This window comes from Triticum aestivum, chromosome 5A (assembly GCF_018294505.1).
Source record: "Triticum aestivum cultivar Chinese Spring chromosome 5A, IWGSC CS RefSeq v2.1, whole genome shotgun sequence".
NCBI classification, from domain to species: Eukaryota; Viridiplantae; Streptophyta; class Magnoliopsida; order Poales; family Poaceae; genus Triticum; species Triticum aestivum.
Genome location: NC_057806.1, coordinates 419,530,725 through 419,553,316, shown reverse-complemented (window position 1 = coordinate 419,553,316; position 22,592 = coordinate 419,530,725). Strand labels below are relative to the sequence as shown.

Here is a 22,592-nt window from a genome sequence, read left to right as displayed (position 1 = left end):
GAGCTTCTTGCTCACCATGTTTTGGATACATGTTTGGGGTCCGGTCAGCTCTCCCGAACTACCCCAGGATAGGCCCTTCTCTTGCCAGGAGGTGAGCCGCGTGGGGATGCCAGATCGGAACTCGGGAGCCGCTGCCCATTCGGGGTCACGCGGCTCGGTGATATAGAACCACCCCGATTGCCACCCCTTTATGGTCTCCATGAAGGAGCCCTTGAGCCATGTGACGTTGGGCATCTTGCCCACCATGGCGCCTCCGCACTCCACCTGGCAGCCGCTCACTACCTTCGGCTTGACATTGAAGGTCTTCAGCCATAAGCCGAAGTGGGGCTCGATGCGGAGGAATGTTGGGGAACGTAGCAGAAATTCAAAATTTTCTATGCATCACCAAGATCAATCTATGGAGAAGTCTAGCAACGAGGGAAGGAGAGTGCATCTACATACCCTTGTAGATCACTAAGCGTAAGCGTTCAAGTGAACGGGGTTGATGGAGTCGTCCTCGTCGTGATCCAAATCACCGATGATCCTAGTGCCGAACGGACGGCACCTCCGTGTTCAACACACGTACAGCCCGGTGACGTCTCCTACGCCTTGATCCAGCAAGGGGAGAAGGAGAGGTTGGGGAAGACTCCATCCAGCAGCAGCACGACGGCATGGTGGTGAAGGAGGAGCGTGGTAATCCTGCAGGGCTTCGCCAAGCACCGCGGGAGAAGAGGAGGACTTGGGAGAGGGGGAGGGCTGCGCCAGAACTTGGGTGCGGCTTCCCTCCCAACCCCCACATATATATAGGGGCAAGGGAGAGGGGGGCCGGCCCCCTCAGATCCAATCTGAGGAGGGGGCGGTGGCCAAGGGGGGTTGCCTTGCCCCCCAAGGCAAGGGGGCCCCCTTTAGGGTTCCCCCAAACCCTAGGCGCATGGGCCCTAGGGCGGAGGCGCCCAGCCCACTAAGGGGCTGGTCCCTCTCCACATACAACCCATAGGGCCCTCCGGGGCAGGTGGACCCTCCCAGTGGACCCCGGAACCCCTCTGGTGGTCCCGGTACAATACCGGTAACCCCCGAATTATTCCAGTGACCGTATGATGACTTCCCATATATAAATCTTTACCTCCGGACCATTCCGGAACTCCTCATGACGTCCGGGATCTCATCCGGGACTCCGAACAACATTCGGTAACCACGTACATACTTTCCCTCTAACCCTAGCGTCATCGAACCTTAAGTGTGTAGACCCTACGGGCTCGGGAGTCATGCAGACATGGCCGAGGCAACTCTCCGGTCAATAACCAACAGCGGGATCTGGATACCCATGTTGGCTCCCACATGCTCCACGATGATCTCATCGGATGAACCACGATGTCAAGGATTCAATCAATCCCGTATACAATTCCCTTTGTCCATCGGTATGATACTTGCCCGAGATTCGATCGTCGGTATCCCGATACCTTGTTCAATCTCGTTAGCGGCAAGTCCATTTACTCGTTCCATAACACATCATCCCGTGATCAACTCCTTGGTCACATTGTGCACATTATGATGATGTCCTACCGAGTGGGCCCAGAGATACCTCTCCGTTTACACAGAGTGAAAAATTCCAGTCTCGATTCGTGCCAACCCAACATACACTTTTGGATATACCTGTAGTGAACCTTTATAGCCACCCAGTTACGTTGTGATGTTTGGCACACCCAAAGCACTCCTACGGTATCTGGGAGTTGCACAATCTCATGGTCTAAGGAAATGATACTTGACATTAGAAAAGCTTTAGCATACGAACTACACGATCTTTGTGCTAGGCTTAGGATTGGGTCTTGTCCATCACATCATTCTCCCAATGATGTGATCCCGTTATCAACGACATCCAATATCCATGGTCAGGAAACCATAACCATCTATTGATCAACGAGCTAGTCAACTAGAGGCTTACTAGGGACATGGTGTTGTCTGTGTATCCACACACGTATCTGAGTTTCCTATCAGTACAATTCTAGCATGGATAATAAAAGATTATCATGAACAATGAAATATAATAATAATAACTAATTTATTATTGCCTCTAGGGCATATTTCCAACAGTCTCCCACTTGCACTAGAGTCAATAATCTAGTTCACATCGCCATGTGATTAACACTCACAGGTCACATCGCCATGTGACCAACATCCAAGAGTCTACTAGACTCAGTGATCTAGTTTACATCACTATGTGATAAACACTCAAAGAGTTCTGGGTTTGATCATGTTATGCTTGTGAGAGAGGTTGTAGTCAACGGGTCTTGCCACATTCAGATCCCTATGTATTTCGCAAAACTTTATATCGTAGATGCTGCCACCACGTTCCACTTGGAGCTATTCCAAATTATTGCTCCATTATATGTATCCGGTATCTCTACTCAGAACCATCCGGATAGGTGTCAAGCTTGCATCGACGTAACTCTTTATGTCGAACTCTTTATCACCTCCATAACCGAGAAAAATTTCCTTATTCCTCTAAGGACAATTTTGACCGCTATCTGGTGATCTACTCCTAGATCACCTTTGTAACCTCTTGCCAGACATGTGGCAAGGCACACATCAGGTGTGGTACTCAGCATGGCATACCGTATAGAGCCTATGACAAGATCATAGGGGACGACCTTTGTCCTTCCTCTTTCTTCTGCCGTGGTCAATCTTTGAGTCTTACTCAACTTCACACCTTAAACTCAGGTAAGAATCCCTTCTTTGACTGATCTATTTTGAACTCCTTCAAAATCATGTCAAGGTGTGCATTCTTTGAAAGTATCATCAGGCGTCTTGATCTATCTCTATAGATCTTGATGCCCAATATGTAAGCACCTTTATCCAGGTCTTCCTTTGAAAAACACTCTTCAAACAACCGTTTATACTTTCCAGAAATTCTACATTATTTCGAATCAACAATATGTCATCCACATATACTTATCAGAAATGTTGTAGTGCTCCCACTCACTTTCTTGTAAATACAAGTTTCTAGCAAACATTGTATAAACCTAAAAGCTTTGATCACTCCATCAAAACATATATTCCGATTCCGAGATGCTTGCTCTAGTCCATGGAAGGATTGCTGGAGCCAGCATACCTTTTAGCATCCTTAGGATCGACAAAACCTTTTATTGTATCACATACAACTTTTCTTACGAAAACTGGTAAGAAAACTTGTTTTGACATCCGTCTGTAAGATTTCATAATCGAAAAATACAGCTAATGCTATCATGATTCCGACGGACTTAAGCATCGCTACGGGTGAGAAATTCTCATCGCAGTCAACTCCTTGATCTTGTGAAAAGACTCTTTCCCACAAGTCGAGCTTCATAGACGGTAACATTACCGCCCACGTTCGTCTTCTTCTTAAAGATCCATTTATCTCAATGGCTTGCCGATCATCGGGCAAGTCCACCAAAGTCCATACTTTGTTCTGATATATGGATCCTATCTCGGATTTCATGGCTTCTAACCATTTGTCGGAATACGGGCCCACCATCGCTTCTCCATAGCTCGTAGGTTCATTGTTGTCTAACAACATGATATCTAAAACAGGATTACCGTACCACTTAGGAGTAGTACATATCCTTGTTGACCTACGAGGTTCGATAGCAACTTGATCTGAAGCTTCATGATCACTATCATTAACTTCCTATTCAACAGACGTAGGCGCCACAGAAAACATCTTTCTGTGTTGCATCACTCTCTGGTTGAAGTAAAGGTTCGACAACCTCATCAAGTTCTATCTTCCTCCCACTCAATTCTTTCAGAGAAACTCCTTCTCGAGAAAGGACCCGTTCTTAGCGACAAACAATTTGCCCTCGATCTGAGATAGAAGGTATACCCACTGTCACCTTTGGGTATCCTATGAAGATGTGTTTGTCCGCTTTGGGTTCGAGCTTCTCCGGCTGAAGCCTTAAGCATCGTAGCCCCAAACATTAAGAAACGACAACTTTGGTTTCTTGCCAAACCAATGTTCACACGACGTCGTTTCAACGGACTTAGATGGTGTTCTATCTAAAGTGAATGCAGCTATCTCTAACGCATAACCTCAAGATGAAAACGGTAGATTGATAAGAGACATCATAGATCGCACCATATCTCATAAGGTTCGATTACGACGTCCGGACACACCATAACCCAGTGGTGTTCCAGGTGGCTTCAACTGTGAAACAATTCCACAATATCTTAAGTGTTTGCCAAACTCATAACTCAGATATTCTCATTGATCAGATCGTAGGAATTTGATCTTCTTGTTATGATGATTCTTAACTTCACTCTGAAATCGTTTGAACTTTTCAAACGTTTCAGACTTGTGCTTCATTAAGTAAATATACATATATCTACTCAAATCGTCAGTGAAGATGAGAAAATAGTGATATCCACCGCACGCTTCAATTCTCATTGGATCACATGCATCAGCATGTATGATTTCCAACAAGTCACTTGCCCGTTTCATTGTACCTGAAAGCGGGGTCTTAGTCATCCTGCCCATGAGGCATGGCTCGCATGTGTCAAGAGATTCAAAATCAAGTGACTCCAAACATCCATCGACATGGAGTTTCTTCATGCATCTTACGCCAATATGACCTAAGCGGTAGTGCCACGAGAAAGTGGTACTATCATTATTAACTCTACATCTTTTGGTGTGAACATGTGTATTACCACGACCGAGATTCAATGAACCATTCACATAGGGTGCATGAACATGAAAGGTATCATTCATGTAAACAGAATAACCATTATTCTCTAACTTAAATGAATGATCGTATTGCAATGAACATGATCTAATCATATTCATGCTCAACGTAGACACCTGATAACATTTATCTAGGTTCAATACTAATCCCGAAGGCAGATGGAGCGTGCGATGGTGATCTCATCAACTTTGGAAACACTTCCAACACACATCGTCACCTCGCCCTTAGCTAGTCTCCGTTTAGTACGTAGATTTTGCTTCAAGTCACCAATAATAGCAACTGAACCGGTATCCAATACCCAGGTGCTACTAGGAGTACTAGTGAGGTACACATTAATAACATGTATATACTTTGTTGAGGTTGCCAGCCTTCTTATCTATCATACATTTGGGGTAATTCCGCTACCAGTGACTGTTCCCCTTACAATAGAAGCACTCAGTCTCGGGTTTGGGTTCAACCTTGGGTTCCTTCACTGGAGCGTCAACTGGTTTGCCATCCATGAAGTTTCCCTTCTAGCCCTTGCCCTTCTTGAAACTAGTGGTCTTGTTAAACCATCAACACTTGATGCTCCTTCTTGATTTCTACCTTTTAGGGTCTTAAGCACCGCGAACAGCTCCGGGATCAACTCCATCCCTTGCATGTCATAGTTCATCACGAAGATCTAGTAGCTTAGTGATAGTGGCTAGAGAACTCTATCAATCACTATCTTATCTGGAAGTTTAACTCCCACTCGATTTAAGTGATTGTAGCACCCAGACATTCTAAACACATGCTCACTAGCTGAGCTATTCTCCTCCATCTTGTTGGCAAAAGAACTTGTCAGAGGTCTCATACCTCTCAACACGGGCATGAGCCTGAAATCCCAATTTCAGCTCTTGGAACATCTCATATGTTCTATGGCGTTCAAAACGTCATTCGAATCCCGATTCTAAGTCGTAAAGTATGGTGCACTAACCTATCAAGTAGTCATCAGGATGTGTCTGTCAGGTGTTCACAACATCCACAGACGACGTTGTAGGGGTTTGCACATCGAGCGGTGCATCAAAGATGTAAGCCTTCTATGTAGCAGTGAGGACACTCCTCGGACTATGGACCTAGTCCGCATCATTGCTTACAATATCTTTCAACTTAATCTTTCTCTAGGAACGTATTCAAACAGGGAGCTACAACGTGAGCTATTTATCTACAACATATTTGCAAAGACAATTTAGACTATGTTCATGATAACTGAGTTCATTTAATGAACTCCCACTCAGATAGACATCCCTCTAGTCATCTAAGTGAAACATGATCCGAGTCAACTAGGCCGTGTCCGATCATCACGTGAGACGGACTAGTCAACATCGGTGAACATCTTCATGTTGATCGTATCTTCTATACGACTCATGCTCGACCTTTCGGTCTTTCGTGTTCCGAGGCCATGTCTGTACATGCTAGGCTCGTCAAGTCAACCTAAGTGTATTGCGTGTGTAAATCTGGCTTACACCCGTTGTATTCGAACGTTAGAATCTATCACACCCGATCATCACGTGGTGCTTCGAAACGACGAACCTTCGCAACGGTGCACAGTTAGGGGGAACACTTTCTTGAAATTATTGCGAGGGATCACCTTATTTAAGCTACCGTCGTTCTAAGCAAATAAGATGTAAAACATGATAAACATCACATGCAATCAAATAGTGATGTGATATGGCCAATATCATTTTGCTCCTTTTGATCTCCATCTTCGGGGCTCCATGATCATCGTTATCACCGGCATGACACCATGATCTCCATCATCATGATCTCCATCATCGTGTCTTCTTGAAGTTGTCTCGTCATCTATTACTTCTACTACTATGGCTAACGCTTTAGCAATAAAGTAAAGTAATTACATGACGTTTATGTTGACACGCAGGTCATAAATAAATTAAGACAACTCCTATGGCTCCTGCCGGTTGTCATACTCATCGACATGCAAGTCGTGATTCCTATTACAAGAACATGATCAATCTCATACATCACATATATCATTCATCACATCCTTTTGGCCATATCACATCACAAGGCATATGCTGCAAAAACAAGTTAGACGTCCTCTAATTGTTTGTTGCAAGTTTTTACGTGGCTGCTATAGGTTTCTAGCAAGAACGTTTCTTACCTACGCGAAAACCACAACGTGATATGCCAATTTCTATTTACCCTTCATAAGGACCCTTTTCATCGAATCCGATCCGACTAAAGTGGGAGAGACAGACACCCGCTAGCCACCTTATGAAACTAGTGCATGTCAGTCGGTGGAACCAATCTCACGTAAGAGTACATGTAAGGTCGGTCCGGGCCGCTTCATCCCACGATGCCGCCGAATCAAGATAAGACTAGTAATGGCAAGTAAATTGACAATATCGACGCCCACAACTGATGTGTGTTCTACTCGTGCATAGAAACTACGCATAGACCTAGCTCATGATGCCACTGTTGGGGAACGTAACAGAAATTTAAAATTTTCTACGCATAACCAAGATCAATCTATGGAGAAGTCTAGCAACGAGGGAATGAGAGTGCATCTACATACCCTTGTAGATCGCTAAGCGGAAGCGTTCAAGTGAACGGGGTTGATGGAGTCGTACTCGTCGTGATCCAAATCACCGATGATCCTAGTGCCGAACGGACGGCACCTTCGTGTTCAACACACGTATAGCCCGGTGACGTCTCCTACGCCTTGATCTAGCAAAGGGAGAAGGAGAGGTTGGGGAAGACTCCATCCAGCAGCAGCACGACGGCATGGTGGTGAAGGAGGGGCGTGGTAATCCTGCAGGGCTTCGCCAAGCACCGCGGGAGAAGAGGAGGACTTGGGAGAGGGGGAGGGCTGCGCCAGAACTTGGGTCCGGCTGCCCTCCCAACCCCCACATATATATAGGGGCAAGGGAGAGGGGGACCGGGCCCCTCAGATCCAATCTGAGGAGGGGGCGACGGCCAAGGGGGGTTGCCTTGCCCCCCAAGGCAAGGGGGCGCCCCCCCTTTAGGGTTCCCCCAAACCCTAGGCGCATGGGCCCTAGGGGGGGAGGCGCCCAGCCCACTAAGGGGCTGGTCCCTCTCCACATACAGCCCATAGGGCCCTCCAGGGCAGGTGGACCCCCGGAACCCCTCCGGTGGTCCCGATACAATACCGGTAACCCCCGAATTATTCCGGTGACCGTATGATGACTTCCCATATGTAAATCTTTACCTCCGGACCATTCCGGAACTCCTCGTGACGTCCGGGGTCTCATCCGGGACTTCGAACAACATTCGGTAACCACGTACATACTTTCCCTATAACCCTAGCGTCATCGAACCTTAAGTGTGTAGACCCTACGGGCTCGGGAGTCATGCAGACATGGCCGAGACAACTCTCCGGTCAATAACCAACAGTGGGATCTGGATACCCATGTTGGCTCCCACATGCTCCAGGATTATCTCATCAGATGAACCACGATGTCAAGGATTCAATCAATCCTGTATACAATTCCCTTTGTCCATCAGTACGATACTTGCCCGAGATTCGATCGTCGGTATCCCGATACCTTGTTCAATCTCGTTACCGGCAAGTCTCTTTACTCGTTCCATAACACATCATCCCGTGATCAACTCCTTGGTCACATTGTGCACATTATGATGATGTCCTACCGAGTGGGCCCAGAGATACCTCTCCGTTTACACGGAGTGACAAATTCCAGTCTCGATTCATGCCAACCCAACAGACACTTTCGGAGATACTTGTAGTGAACCTTTATAGCCACCTAGTTACGTTGTGACGTTTGGCACACCCAAAGCACTCCTACAGTATCCGGGAGTTGCACAATCTCATGGTCTAAGGAAATGATACTTGACATTAGAAAAGTTTTAGCATACGAACTACACGATCTTTGTGCTAGGCTTAGGATTGGGTCTTGTCCATCACATCATTCTCCCAATGATGTGATCTCGTTATCAACGACATCCAATGTCCATGGTCAGGAAACCGTAACCATCTATTGATCAACAAGCTAGTCAACTAGAGGCTTACTAGGGACATGGTGTTATCTATGTATCCACACACGTATCTGAGTTTCCTATCAGTACAATTCTAGCATGGATAATAAACTATTATCATGAACAATGAAAAATAATAATACTAACTAATTTATTATTGCCTCTAGGGCATATTTCCAACAAGGAAGGTCTCGCACACAATGATAAACGCCGAGATGTTGAGGATGAAGTTCGGGGCCAGATCATGGAAATCCAGGCCGTAGTAGAACATGAGCCCCCGGACGGATGGGTGGAGAGGGAATCCCAGTCCGTGGAGGAAATGGGTAAGGAACACTACCCTCTCGTGGGGCCTGGGGGTAGGGATGAGCCGCCCCTCATCTAGGAGCCGGTGCACGATGTCGTCGGGCAGGTATCCGGCTCTCCTCAGCTTCTTGATGTGTCCCTCCGTGATGGAGGAGACCATCCACCTGCCTCCCGCTCTGGACATGGTTGGAGAGGGTTGAGGTGGGAAGTGCGGACTTGGGCGCTGGAGCTCGAGTGTGCGAAAATGGATGAGCAAAGGAGGAAGAAGGCATGGATGAAAAGGTGAATCCTTATCCCTTTATATGGGCGGACGAAACTATGCGTCCCCACCAGCCTGGTAAAACTCGCTTATCCCCCAAGCATCGTAATCAATGGCACGGTTGGGTTACCCGCGCCCGTATTGATGAGAATCCCGTGATAAGGGGACACGATCTCTGCTTTGACAAGACATGCCAAGGAAACCGCCTCGCAAAACGCACTGAGGTGGGACAGTAAAAAACAATTTGAATAAAGGCTTGGCTGTGGTGTGATGTCACGCTACAGAATACGTCAGCAGATTATATTTGTGGAAATGTTACTCTCTCCCTCTACGGTGGTATGTGGAACTTGTTTTGCAGAGCCGGACACGATCCTCATGTTCAAAATCTTCTATGAAGTATTCAGAGGAGGAACCCGCCTTGTAATGCCAAAGACAATCTGTGCGCTGGACTCGTCGTCATTGAAGCCTGGTTCAGGGGCTACTGAGGGAGTCCTGGATTAGGGGGTATCCGGACGGCCGGACTATAACCATTGGCCGGACTGTTGGACTATGAAGATACAAGATTGAAGACTTCGTCCCGTGTCCGGATGGGACTCTCCTTGGCATGGAAGGCAAGCTTGGCAATACGGATATGTAGATCTCCTTCCTTGTAACCGACTCTGTGTAACCCTAGCCCCCTCTGGTGTCTATATAAACCGGAGGGTTTAGTCCGTAGGACACAATCACAACAATCATACCATAGGCTAGCTTCTAGGGTTTAGCCTCTCTGATCTCGTGGTAGATCTACTCTTGTACTACCCATATCATCAATATTAATCAAGCAGGAGTAGGGTTTTACCTCCACCGAGAGGGCCCGAACCTGGGTAAAAACATCGTGTCCCTTGTCTCCTGTTACCATCCGCCTAGACGCACAGTTCGGGACCCCCTACTCGAGATCCGCCGGTTTTGACACCGACACTGGGGGTGTTACAGGATAGAAGGGAACCCGCCTTGCAATGCCGAAGACAATCTGCGCGCTGGACTCCTCGTCATTGAAGCCAGGTTCAGGGGCTACCGAGGGAGTCCTAGACTAAGGGGTCCTCGGGCGTCCGGCCTGTTATCCATGGGCTGGACTAATGGGCTGTGAAGACTTGAAGACCGAAGACTGTACCTGTGTCCGGATTGGACTCTCCTTGGCATGGAAGGCAAGCTTGGCGACCGACTATGAAGATTCCTTCTTATGTAACCGACTCTATGTAAACCCTAGGTCCTCCCGGTATTTATATAAACCGGAGGGGTTAGTCCGCAAAGGATATACTCATTACCATAGTCATACAGGGTAGGCTTTTAGGGTTTCGCCATTACGATCTCGTGGTAGATCAACTCTTGTAACACTCATATTCATCAAGATCAATCAAACAGGACGTAGGGTGTCACCTCCATAGAGAGGGCCCGAACCTGGGTAAACACTGTGTCCCCCATCTCCTGTTACAATCGATCCTAGACGCACAGTTCGGGACCCCCTACCCGAGATCCGCCGGTTTTGACACCGACAGGCACCGCACACGGCTAAGACAACTGTCAACTTGTGTCTATGGGGTGCCCCCCTCCCCCGTATATAAAGGATGGGAGAAGGGGAGGGCTGACCCTCTCTATGGCGTGCCCAAGGGGAGTCCTACTCCCAGTAGGAGTAGGTCCCCACTTCCCTAGTTGGAGTAGGAGAAGAAGGAAGAGGGAGAGAGAGGGAAGGAAAAGGGGGGCACCCAATTTGGACTGGGCTTGGGGGAGTGCCCTCCACCTGGCCGCCTCCTCCTCTCTCCCACTAAGGCCCAATAAAGACTCATTGACTCCCCGGGGGGTTCCAGTAACCCCCGGTACTCCAGTAAATGCCCGAACTCATCCGGAACCATTTCGATGTCCAAACATAGCCTTCCAATATATCATCTTTATGTCTCGACCATTTCGAGACTCCTCATCATGTCCGTGATCACATCCGGGACTTCGAACTACCTTCAGTACATCAAAACACATAAACTCATAATATCAATCGTCATCGAACGTTAAGCATGCGGACCCTACGGGTTCAAGAACTATGTAGACATGACCAAGACTCACTTCCGGTCAATAACCAATAGTGGAACCTGGATGCTCATATTGGTTCCTACATATTCTATGAAGATCTTTAGCGGTCAAACCGCATAACAACATACGTTGTTCCCTTTGTCATCGGTATGTTACTTGCCCGAGATTCGATCATCGGTATCTCAATACCTAGTTCAATCTCATTATCGGCAAGTCTCTTTACTCGTTCTGTAATGCATCGTCCCGCAACTAACTCATTAGTCACATTTCTTGCAAGGCTTATAGTGATGTGCATTACCGAGAGGGCCCAGAGATACCTCTCCGACAATCGAAGTGACAAATCCTAATCTCGATCTATGCCAACTCAACAAACACCATCGGAGACACCTGTAGAGCATCTTTATAATCACCCAATTACACTGTGACGTTTGATAGCACACTAAGTGTTCCTCCGGTATTCGGGAGTTGCATAATCTCATAGTCATAGGAACATGTATGAGTTATAAAGAAAGCAATAGCAATAAACTAAATGATCATAGTGCTAAGCTAACAGATGGGTCAAGTCAATCACATCATTCTCTAATGATGTGATCCCTTTCGTTAAATGACAACTCTTGTCCATGGCTAGGAAACTTAACCATCTTTGATTAATGAGCTAGTCAAGTAGAGGCATACTAGTGACACTCTGATTGTCTATGTATTCACACATGTACTAAGTTTCCGGTTAATACAATTCTAGCATGAATAATAAACATTTATCATGATATAAGGAAATATAAATAACAACTTTATTATTGCCTCTAGGGCATATTTTCTTCAGTCTCCCACTTGCACTAGAGTCAATAATCTAGATTACATTGTAATGATTCTAACACCCATGGAGTCTTGGTGTTGATCATGTTTTGCTCGTGAGAGAGGCTTAGTCAACGGGTCTGCAACATTCAGATCCATTTGTATCTTGCAAATTTCTATGTCTCCCTCCTTGACTTGATCGCGGATGGAATTGAAGCGTATCTTGATGTGCTTGGTTCTCTTGTGAAATCTGGATTCATTTGCCAAGGCAATTGCACCAGTATTGTTACAAAAGATTTTTATTAGACCCGATGCACTAGGTATGATACCTAGATCGGATATGAACTCCTTCATTTGCTGCTTCCCGAAGCAGCTATGTACTCCGCTTCACACGTAGATCCTGCCATGACGCTCTTCTTGGAACTGCACCACTGATCTTCACATAGCTAAATAATTATTAAATGGGAGAGTCTTCACATAGCTAAATAATTATTTAAATACTCATTGATCTTCACTTATATCTTTCGGAGTAGTTTGTTATTCATTCACGTGCTTCACATATATCCTATGAGTAAATGGTTGAATGAATTGAATTTAATAAATCTGAAATTATATATGTTTCATATGCTTATCCCATGGGGAGTAATGACTTCACATATAAGAAGTAGAGGTGGTAAATTTATTGAAGGTTAGCAAACATTGTATTGGTCACTTAAACAATTCATGAAAGAATATTGAGGGAAGAGAGATTTCACATATAAATATACTATCTTGGACATCTTTTGTAATTGCTAGTACTCATTAAAATATGACATGTTAAAAGGTTGATGGTGGACAAGGAAGACAATGTAATGGATTGTGCTTTCTTATATCTGAAATAAAGTATATTGTCATGGATCATTCAACATGCTGAGCTTGCATTTCTCCCTCATGCTAGCCAATTCTTTGCACCAAGTAGAGATACTACTTGTGCTTCCAAACATCCCTTAAACCACGTAGCCACTGACTCGTTGATCTCCACATAGCCGGTTTCTTTCTCCACCGACCGGCCGCGGTTTCGCCAATGTTAACGGCGGATGGCACGGTGTCTGGCCTCGTCCATGGCAGCTACCATGCCCGTTCCGCCATGCTCCCTCGCGTGTCTTCTGGAGCAACTCGCCACCGCGATCTGGCTTGGAGTGGCGAGTTGCCGAATGATACGTCTCCAACATATCTATAATTTTTTATTGTTCCATGCTATTATATTATCTGTTTTGGATGTTTTATATGCATTAATATGCTATTTTATATTATTTTTGGAACTAACTTATTAACTCAGAGCCCAGTGCTAGTTTGTGTTTTTTCCTTATTTTTGAGTTTTACAGAAAGGATATATCAAACGGAGTCCAAATGAAATAAAACTTTATGATGATTTTTCTTGGACCAGAAGACACACGTAGGACTTGGAGAGGAAGTCAGAAGAGTCCCGAGGGCTCCACAAGCCCTCAGGGCGCGCCCTAGGGGGGTGCCCCTGGCTTGTGAGCCCCATGGGATTCTTCCAACCCTAATCTTTGGCCTATAAGTTCCCAAATATTCCCAAACGACCAGAAGCGTCCACCAAAATACTTTTCCGGCACCGTAAGCTTATGTACCCGTGAGATCCCATCTTGGGGCCTTTTCCGGCACACTGCCGGAGGGGGATTCGATCACGGAGGGCTTCTACATCAACTCTATTGCCCTTCCAATGAAGCGTGAGTAGTTTACCACAGACCTACGAGTCCATAGCTAGTAGCTAGATGACTTCTTCTCTCTCTTTGATGCTCAATACCATGTTCTTCTCGATGTTCTTGGAGATCTATCCGATGTAATCTTCTTTTACAGTGTGTTTGTCGAGATCTGATGGATTGTGGATTTATGGTCATTTTATCTATGAATATTATTTGAATCTTTTTTTAATTCTTATATGCATGATTTGATATCTTTGTATTTCTCTTCGAATTATCGGTTTGGTTTGGTCGACTAGATTGGTTTTTCTTGCAATGGGAGAGGTGCTTAGTTTTGGGTTCAATCTTGCGGTGTCCTCACCCAGCGACAAAGTAGGGATAGCGAGGCACGTATTTGTATTGTTGGCTTCAAGGGTAAAAAGATGGGGTTTTCATCATATTGCTTGAGTTTATACCTCTACATCATGTCATAAAAAAATGGTGCAAGAGGAGATGGGAGCGGAGGTGTGGTGCGTTTTTTGCTCGACGTCTGGCATAGTTTAAATAGCGGGCGGACGGGAGGAGCTTGCCCGACCTTGTGTTTAATGCCGACCCGCTCGTGAATGGATGTGTGATCGGAGTAGGGTTCTCGGCTTCCACACGAGTTTAATGGAGGCGTTTGAATGCGGCGAGGAGTCGTGTCCTTACCGAATGTGCAGCCGGCGGCGCCCTCGACCGGTGCGTCGCGTCAATGGCAGAGGCAGTGAGAGGTCGCATTCGTTTTGGGCCACTCACCAGCGGCATAAATGGGGGCAGCTGGCGTGGGCGGGAGCGCGTGCAGACGAGGGAGGAGGGGGTTTGGGTGGGCCAGAGTGGTCAGAAGCGGGCGTGGCCGCGTGGGTGCTGTCCAATGGCTGCAAAGTTTCACGTTTGTCTCTAGTTTGCGAGAAAAAGTATGTCCAGACTGTCCTGCGGATTGATACAGACCCGTGTTAAATGACTTCCATGGTTCGGATAGTTGAAAGGGGTTTGAACATGAGCGTTGGAGATGCCCTTAAATGACATGTTTTTTTTTTTTGAGGGAACATGTCTTTTCTTGACATTATTGGTTTTGAGGTTGCTTGCATGTCTTTTCGAAACGGTCGATTCTTGTAGTTTGCTTATCCGTAGAATCCACGGAGGCGTCTAGAGCGGCACAAGTACCCAAAGCATCGTGGGAACGGTGGCAATCAAACCATGATCCAAAACCAGGCGCCGAAGGTGGGAATGAGCCTATGAATATTTAAGCAAAAGAGATTCAGAAGATCGTTTGAGCTGGAGAGCACGCCTCTCGAGGCGAATCTGAGAGTCAGAATCTTAAGTTAAAATTAACACCGGGAGTCCATATGAAACCACTGCACATATGAAGGAAAAATTACACTCCTCACGACATTTTGAACGTTTCGCCTCACCCTTTTCACCCACCACCGACCCGAACCTCCGTCGAAACAACACGCTCGCGAACAAACAAAAAAGTTCTACTACTACTATTGCCGCTGATACTACTCACTCTCACTCTCTCTCCCTCTGCTGGCAATGGCAATGGCGAGTACTACTGCTCCTGCCAGTGGCCACACGGCCGCGGCCCCTCGGGGGCCCGCCACCCACCAGGGGCGTGTCAGGGAAGCTTTACATTACATTGATGGGTCCGTCGATCCAGTCGAGCCACAATGCGGCGTGGAGGCGGGCAGCCGCTCCATAAATTAAATCCCACTTGGCTCGTGCCGCAGTGCGGCCGCTGCCATTAAAACCGCGAGATATACTAATCCGGCCATTAATGCCCTTAACTCGAGCTCGAGATCGGAGGCGAGGAGGGGTGTGCGTGCGCGCGCGTGTACTCGGTCCGCCACGTCGTGGCCCGTGTCGCCGTCCGTGCGCTACGCTACGTGCCGCCCCGCCATTTAAGGCCGCGCGCCGCTCCCGGTCTCGCTTTCCGGGTCTGTCGCTGCCCGTCGGTCAGAGGGGGCGTGCGTGCTCGCCGGCGGCGGGATGCTCACGTGCATCGCCTGCTCCAGGCAGCTCGGCGGCGGCGGCGGGGTGCCGCCGCTGCACGAGCCGACGGAGGACGAGGACGCCGTCGATGCCGGCGCGGGCGTGGGCGGCGCTGCCACGCCTAGCGCCCGGCAGGCCATCAAGGCGCTCACGGCCCAGGTGGGCTCTCGGGACTGTGCTTGCATCTCTTGCCACTGGAGTCCTGCTTGAAATGTTGGATTTTTTGTTTCGTTTCTCTTGTTCTGTTCATCCGAAGGATTTTTTAAGTCGTCTGAATCTGTCTGGAAGGTTACGCCTTTTAGGTTTTGGAATCTTGTCTCGAGCGTAATCATCAGATCGGGTGGGACTGAATTGACGGGGGATTTTCTTGGGTTCAGATCAAGGACATGGCGCTCAAGGCGTCGGGCGCGTACCGGCACTGCAAGCCTTGCGCCGGCTCCTCCGCGGGGGGCTCGGGGCGGCACCACCCGTACCACCACCGCGGCGGCAGCGGCTTCCGGGGCTCCGACGCCTCCGACCGCTTCCACTACGCCTACCGGCGCGCCGCGGGCGGCGGCTCCAGCGGGGAGGCCACGCCATCCATGAGCGCGCGCACCGACTTCCCCGCCGGCGACGAGGAGGAAGAAGAGGAGGAGGACGGGATGTCATCTGGCGGCGGCGGCGGCAAGGAGGACAACGCCAAGGAGTGGGTGGCGCAGGTGGAGCCCGGCGTCCTCATCACCTTCGTCTCGCTGCCGCAAGGTGGCAATGACCTCAAACGCATCCGATTCAGGTGTGTGCTCTTACGCGATTGCGCCTGCATTATTTGCATTTCTCCAGTGCATTACTCTGATTGTTGGTTGGAAAATACCTTGTTGGCTTAGTTTACATTTTCAGAAAATGTGATCGAGATTTGAGACCCTCCTGCATTCAGAGTAGAAAAATGTTTTTGTTAAATTTGGTAAAAAAAATGCAGAAGGATGAAGCGCAATGTGTTGGAAAACTCTCAACGAATTGAAGTTCCAAGTAGTATCTTTCATCTTTTTTACTGCTCAGTGCTCAGAGTTACTACAATTTTCTTTGAGAAATGCCTAATGTGAATAGTTAAACATTTGAGACTAAGGCTTTCTTGGTTAACCTCTTGTTTAAGCCTTTTTTTAAATAAGTACTACCACTGTAAACTAATATAAGACGTTTTAGATCACTAAAGATATTAGTTTACAGAGGGATTCTTTTTGGATTATGCACTACAAAAATATGTGCTACACTTTTTCCTCACTGCTATATGTCCTATATATAGATAGTAAATCCCTTGAGATTTTTACACACTGGATGAGCTGTAAACGGGAACAATCTGGCGCATTGACTTTAGAATAGGCCCTCATTTAACCCCTCACGTGCTCCAGCCAGGTCGAAGTCTAGATGTGTCAGAATGCATGTTGTGTGAGGAGCCGGTAGATTTAGAATTGCCCACCCTAGAATCATAGAAGCTCCAGTGCATCAACTTGCTATGAATTTTGAAGTTACCAGTTCTATGTGGGGGCAAGTCCAGCTTGCACATTTGTACTTTAGGCTATGAAAATGATACATCTAGTGTGCTGGCGATGATGCTTCCTCTCCACCAAAGGGGTGGTATTATCATGGGATAGAGACACAAAGAGGCCCACAAGCTACATCCTATCTGGGTATCCAATACAGAGGCTTAATTGAAACTTTGAAAGATGTTGGAACAGAAAAATTCTGCTCCTCTCACTTCTTTGTCCATTTGCTTGGCTGGTGGCCTTCTTATTGATATGTACTAGTTGGGTCCCTCCACACCGGGTTATCAGGAGAGCCATCCAACATGGACTCTTGACTGCAGCACTTTTGCTAATGTGCAATACTACAAAATATTCTAGTATATATCTGCCACCCTATTTTGCCACTCCTATGTGTTCTATAGTTAGTAAATCCTTGGTTCTTTTAAATTTTACAACTGGATGGACTCTAATGAGAACAATCGGGTTAACTCTAAATTCAGAAAATGGTACTAATTGTCAACTCTAAATTTAGCCCCCGATGTGCTCCAGCCAAGTTGAATTCTAGATGTGTCAGCATGCATGTTATAGAGTTGTCAGATTTAGAATCTTGATTCATACATTATAGAGTTTACGGGATCATGTCAGTTGTGCACGGTACAGGTGTAGCAGCTCCAGTGTATCAGCTGGCTATGAATTTTGAACTTACCAATACTATGACGGGCAAGTCCAGGTTGCACATTTGTACTTTATGCTATCAGAGTCATACATTTGCTGTGCTGGCAATGACACTTCCTCTCCTGGAAGAGGTAGTATTAACAGGGATAGACTTGAAAGGCCCACAAGCTACCTCTCAACTGGGTAGTCAATAAAGAAGCTTCAATGGAAAGATGAGTGTTGGATTAGAAAAGTTCTGATCCTCTCTCTTCTTTGGCCATTTGCTTGGCTTGTGGCCTAAAGAAGCTTCAATGGAAAGATGAGTGTTGGATTAGAGAAGTTCTGATCCTCTCTCTTCTTTGGCCATTTGCTTGGCTTGTGGTCTTACTGATATGTAGTTGGGTCTCTTTGCACTGGCTTATCAGGAGAGCAAACAAACATGGCCCTCGAACTGGAAGCATTTTTGCTCATGTGTAGAGTTTTAGTTCCAACAATATTACACTCATAATCAATCTTACAAACCACTTTTGCAAACTTAGTCTTGGCACTATAAATTTAAAATGTGCATGTGAAATATGCTCATTATAAATTTGTAGTGTTCGGATTGAGTTTATAATAGTCGTTCTAAGATTTGTTTGTGAACATAGTAATATTGTTAAAATAAGGTTCTTGTTGGGAGCTACTTGTGGCCAGCTATGTTGATTGGCCCCCACTAGTATCATTAGGGATAAAATAGTATTTTATGGTTGAAACAGTAGCTGGATCTTAACATGGGTGCAGGTGTTGTTTTGTTTAGTTCACTGGGTCTAGATCTAAGGCAAGTAGGCCAATTCAAAACTTGGTAGTTTGTGAAGTAACATTAGTCTGATTGCCAACGTTGTCACGGGATGCACTAGTTGTCATTCCATTGACGCATGGATCAGTCGATTAATGTGCTTCAGATCTGCCGACGCACCTATTGGCTTAACCACTGCACACTCGTGATTTCTTTCTGAATGGAGCATGGGCAACACAGTAAATTGATAGTAGTGGGCCATCTCCTTCTGTTTGTGTGTCCTGCCCTTTGACCTCTTCGACAATCAGCATGATGTACAATTATCACAGGGATGGAATAGTTTCAGTTCTTCTCGCTTTACAGATTGTTTCTAATTTTATATTGAGATTTCATCCATCTAAGGCTTTCCTTTCAAATGGCGTGCCATCTTTCCCCTCTTTTAAATGGTGTGTCATAATACCCGGAAAATTTGGATCTCCATATATTCTGTTCTGGATTTAGATTGCCAGGTGAAGTTGGTTAGCTGTTCACTGTATCAGTTGAACATGGGGTCTAAACTTGTTGGTATGCATGTGATGAAACAGAGCTCTGCATAGATGCAAGTGGAACTAAAAAAACTACATGTCCTGCCACCCTTTCAAAATAAAAGAACTACATGTACTGTCAGGCATCATGATTTATGAGGCAAAAAAAACCCTGATGCATAGGAATAGCATCAATTTTGGGCTTATAAGTTGTGAAATGAAAAACTTTCCTTGTCTGGTCTGGAATGTTATAGTTGGGAGGCAAAGACTCCATTCTTCTTCTTTTTTCGTTCCATGCAGGTGGCCTGCAAGCAAACACTCTATTCTGTGATCCTTGATCATGGAGGATATCTCTTAGCTGCCCATGTGCTGACTTAATTCCCATGCATTCATAACTCTTCACAGCTTTGTATACAGTGATTAAGTAGAGTACTATACAGCTATAGCCAGCGTGTCTTATCGATTCACTACTTATTCTGTAATTATGTACATTAAAGTGACAGTTTGGATCTTCCTTCCATGTGATCTGTACAATGCAAAGTTTTGCACAAGCTACAACACAAAAAATGTAACCATATAAAAAATAAATGGAAAGTGAATTCATAGACAAACAGCAACAGTGGAAACAAAATGCATGCTTGTTAACCTTTCTCTATGAGAAGTTGTTTCCATCTGTATCTCATGCTGCGACTTTTTCCTGCATGGAACGGTGTATGACAGCCGTGAGATGTTCAACAAATGGCAAGCGCAAAGATGGTGGGCTGAAAACTATGACAAAGTTATGGAACTTTACAACGTGCAGAGGTTTAACCATCAAAGTGTTCCTCTCCCTACTACTCCAAAGTCTGAAGATGAGGTGAGACGTGCTGAATTTATCCTTAGCTGTTTCAATCACTAAAATCCTGTCTTGTAGTAGTGCCTTTACACTGTTTCATGGCCTTTCTTTTCCTACAGAGCTCCAAGGAGGACAGCCCGGTAACACCACCACTGGACAAGGAGCGAGTGCCTCGTTCTTTACAGAGACCAACATCGGGGGGCGGAGCGCTGGGTTACTCTTCATCTGATTCTCTTGAGCACCATTCTAACCACTACTGTAACGGTCTCCACCCTCACCATGGGCACCAGTGCTATGATTCAGTGGGGCTGGCATCGACACCGAAGCTGTCAAGTATAAGTGGGGCCAAGACAGAAACGTCATCGATGGATGCGTCGATGAGGACGAGTTCATCTCCAGAAGAGGTTGACAGGTCCGATGAGCTCTCGGTGTCCATCAGCAACGCAAGCGACCAAGAGAGGGAATGGGTTGAGGAAGACCAGCCTGGTGTATATATTACCATCCGGGCTTTGCCTGGTGGCATCAGAGAACTCCGCCGTGTTCGATTCAGGTTTGTCTTGTGTCCTGCCTTTATTTGATTTCTTTGTGAATGAGATTACCCAAGAGCAGTTTTCGAGGCGGTCCATAAGTCCCTAAAATTGGAAGAAAAAGAAGTCAGAAATCAGAATAACAACTTAATCCTGACAATGCAAGTTTGGTGAAATGGTGGCAGTGGCCCTGTTCTTACTATCTAGGGTATGAATTATGATCATGGCAACATGCTCAATCATTCCATGTCTCTTGTTCTGCCTTGCAGCCGAGAGAAGTTCAGCGAGATGCACGCGAGGCTATGGTGGGAAGAGAACCGAGCGAGGATACATGAACAGTACCTCTGAGACAGAAGAAGAAGCACAGATGAAAACAATACTGAGAACTTCGCCGTTGACATGAGCCAGCCGTCGATCCATGTTGTACATTTGCAGTTTGAGCTAACATTACCCCCTCTCTGGTGAAGGCGTCTTGAGAAACTGAACTATACTGATCTGCAAGGCTCTGATTATGTGGCCATCCACATGTTCTCATGCATGGTTTTTGGCTTTAGATTGCGCAGGAACTTCGTTTGTGTTGGGTAGCTCGAAAGGGTGCGTACTGTGTCATTGGCCTAGAGATACCATCTGTTCTGAAACTGTTGCTTGCCAAAACCAATTCCCCACCTGGAATGCTGGAATTTTTTGTGGGTTTTCACCTGAACTGCTGTCAGCATGTCAGATTCTTACCAAGGCGTACGCCTCAAGCAGGCCCAAAAATGTTCGTTTTAAGTTTCGTCCATTCGTCTACAATCCAACCGGTTGCTATTTTTCTTTTGAGAAAAATTCACTATAGGTCCCAAAACTTAAGCCGGTTGACACTTTAGTCACTGTACTTCAAAATATCCTAAATACCATCCATATACTTGCTCTAGGGGTTCACTTCGGTCCATATATACGATTTTGTGTACGTATACGCAGGAAAGCAGGGTTTTTATTGCAAAATTGCCAGTGATAAAACAGTTGCTTCCCACCGACACTCCTCCCCGATCCGCTCCCGCCGGAGCACCTCGTCGTCGGTCGCCACGCGCACCCCCATCGCACGCGCCGTGCACCTGGCCCACCCGCTCCGTCGCCCTGTCGTCGCCGAGGTCGTAGAAGATGGAGCCAAGGCCGGCGCCAGCGAGCAGCGAGTGCAGCGCATCGACGAAGCCATGATGGAGCATGGAGTTGGCGGCGAGCAGGAGCACGGCGTTGAACATATTGACGATGCGCGCGCCAGGCTGGTGGATGCTGAGCACTACGGTGCGCCCGCGCGACTCGGCCTTGGCCCGGAGCGCGGGCGCGCTGTCGAGGCCCGACGTGGGCTCGTCGAGCACCAGCACGGCGGGGTCGCGCACGGCCTCGACGCCGATGGACACGCGCCGGCGCTCTCCGCCGGAGAGGTCCTTGACCCTGGCATCGGCAACGCGAGCGAGCGCAAGGTCGTCAATGAGCGCGTCAACCGCGGAGGGGTCCTATGCGTCCGGGCCGAGGCGGAGGCGCGCGCTGAAGTGGAGCGTCTCGGGCACTATGAGCAGCGGGAAGATGACGTCGCGCTAGGTGGCGTAGCCGCAGAGGCGGCAAACGGCCGCAGCCCGTGGCGTCCACGGGTGAGCCATTGACGCGGAGGTCAGTAGGAGGGGAGGAGCTGGTCTCAAGGGGGCCGGAGAGGATCTCGAGCGGTGTGGACTTGCCGGCGCTGGGGCCGACGATGGCGAGCAGCTCGCCGGGGCTCGCGCGGCAGCCGACGTTGCGGAGCACTAGGCGGCACCGGCTGTTACGGCTCACCGGCGGAGGTGCAGGCGCAGCAAGGTCGCCGGCGACGTCGAGGAGGAGGTTACACAACCCCGAAAGAAAATATCGACCATTAAATACTCAGTTTTGCTAAAGCACATCTAGATGTGCCATAAGTATTGCACATCTAAGTCATATATCATTGATCTTA

The 22,592-nt window shown here is 47.1% G+C and overlaps 1 protein-coding gene and 1 pseudogene across 1 annotated transcript; both read left to right on the top strand.

The window, feature by feature from the left end:
- The first annotated feature begins 15,495 nt into the window (after positions 1-15,495).
- On the top strand, positions 15,496-21,397 carry LOC123103716 (protein Brevis radix-like 1). The gene is made up of 5 exons (XM_044525390.1): positions 15,496-15,971; positions 16,190-16,584; positions 19,985-20,120; positions 20,219-20,649; positions 20,896-21,397. Exons 1-5 carry the CDS (start codon positions 15,810-15,812, stop codon positions 20,972-20,974), a joined length of 1,203 nt encoding a protein of 400 aa, XP_044381325.1. The 5' UTR covers positions 15,496-15,809; the 3' UTR covers positions 20,975-21,397.
- On the top strand, positions 21,298-22,546 carry LOC123101337 (uncharacterized; annotated as a pseudogene).
- The last annotated feature ends 46 nt before the right edge of the window (positions 22,547-22,592 follow it).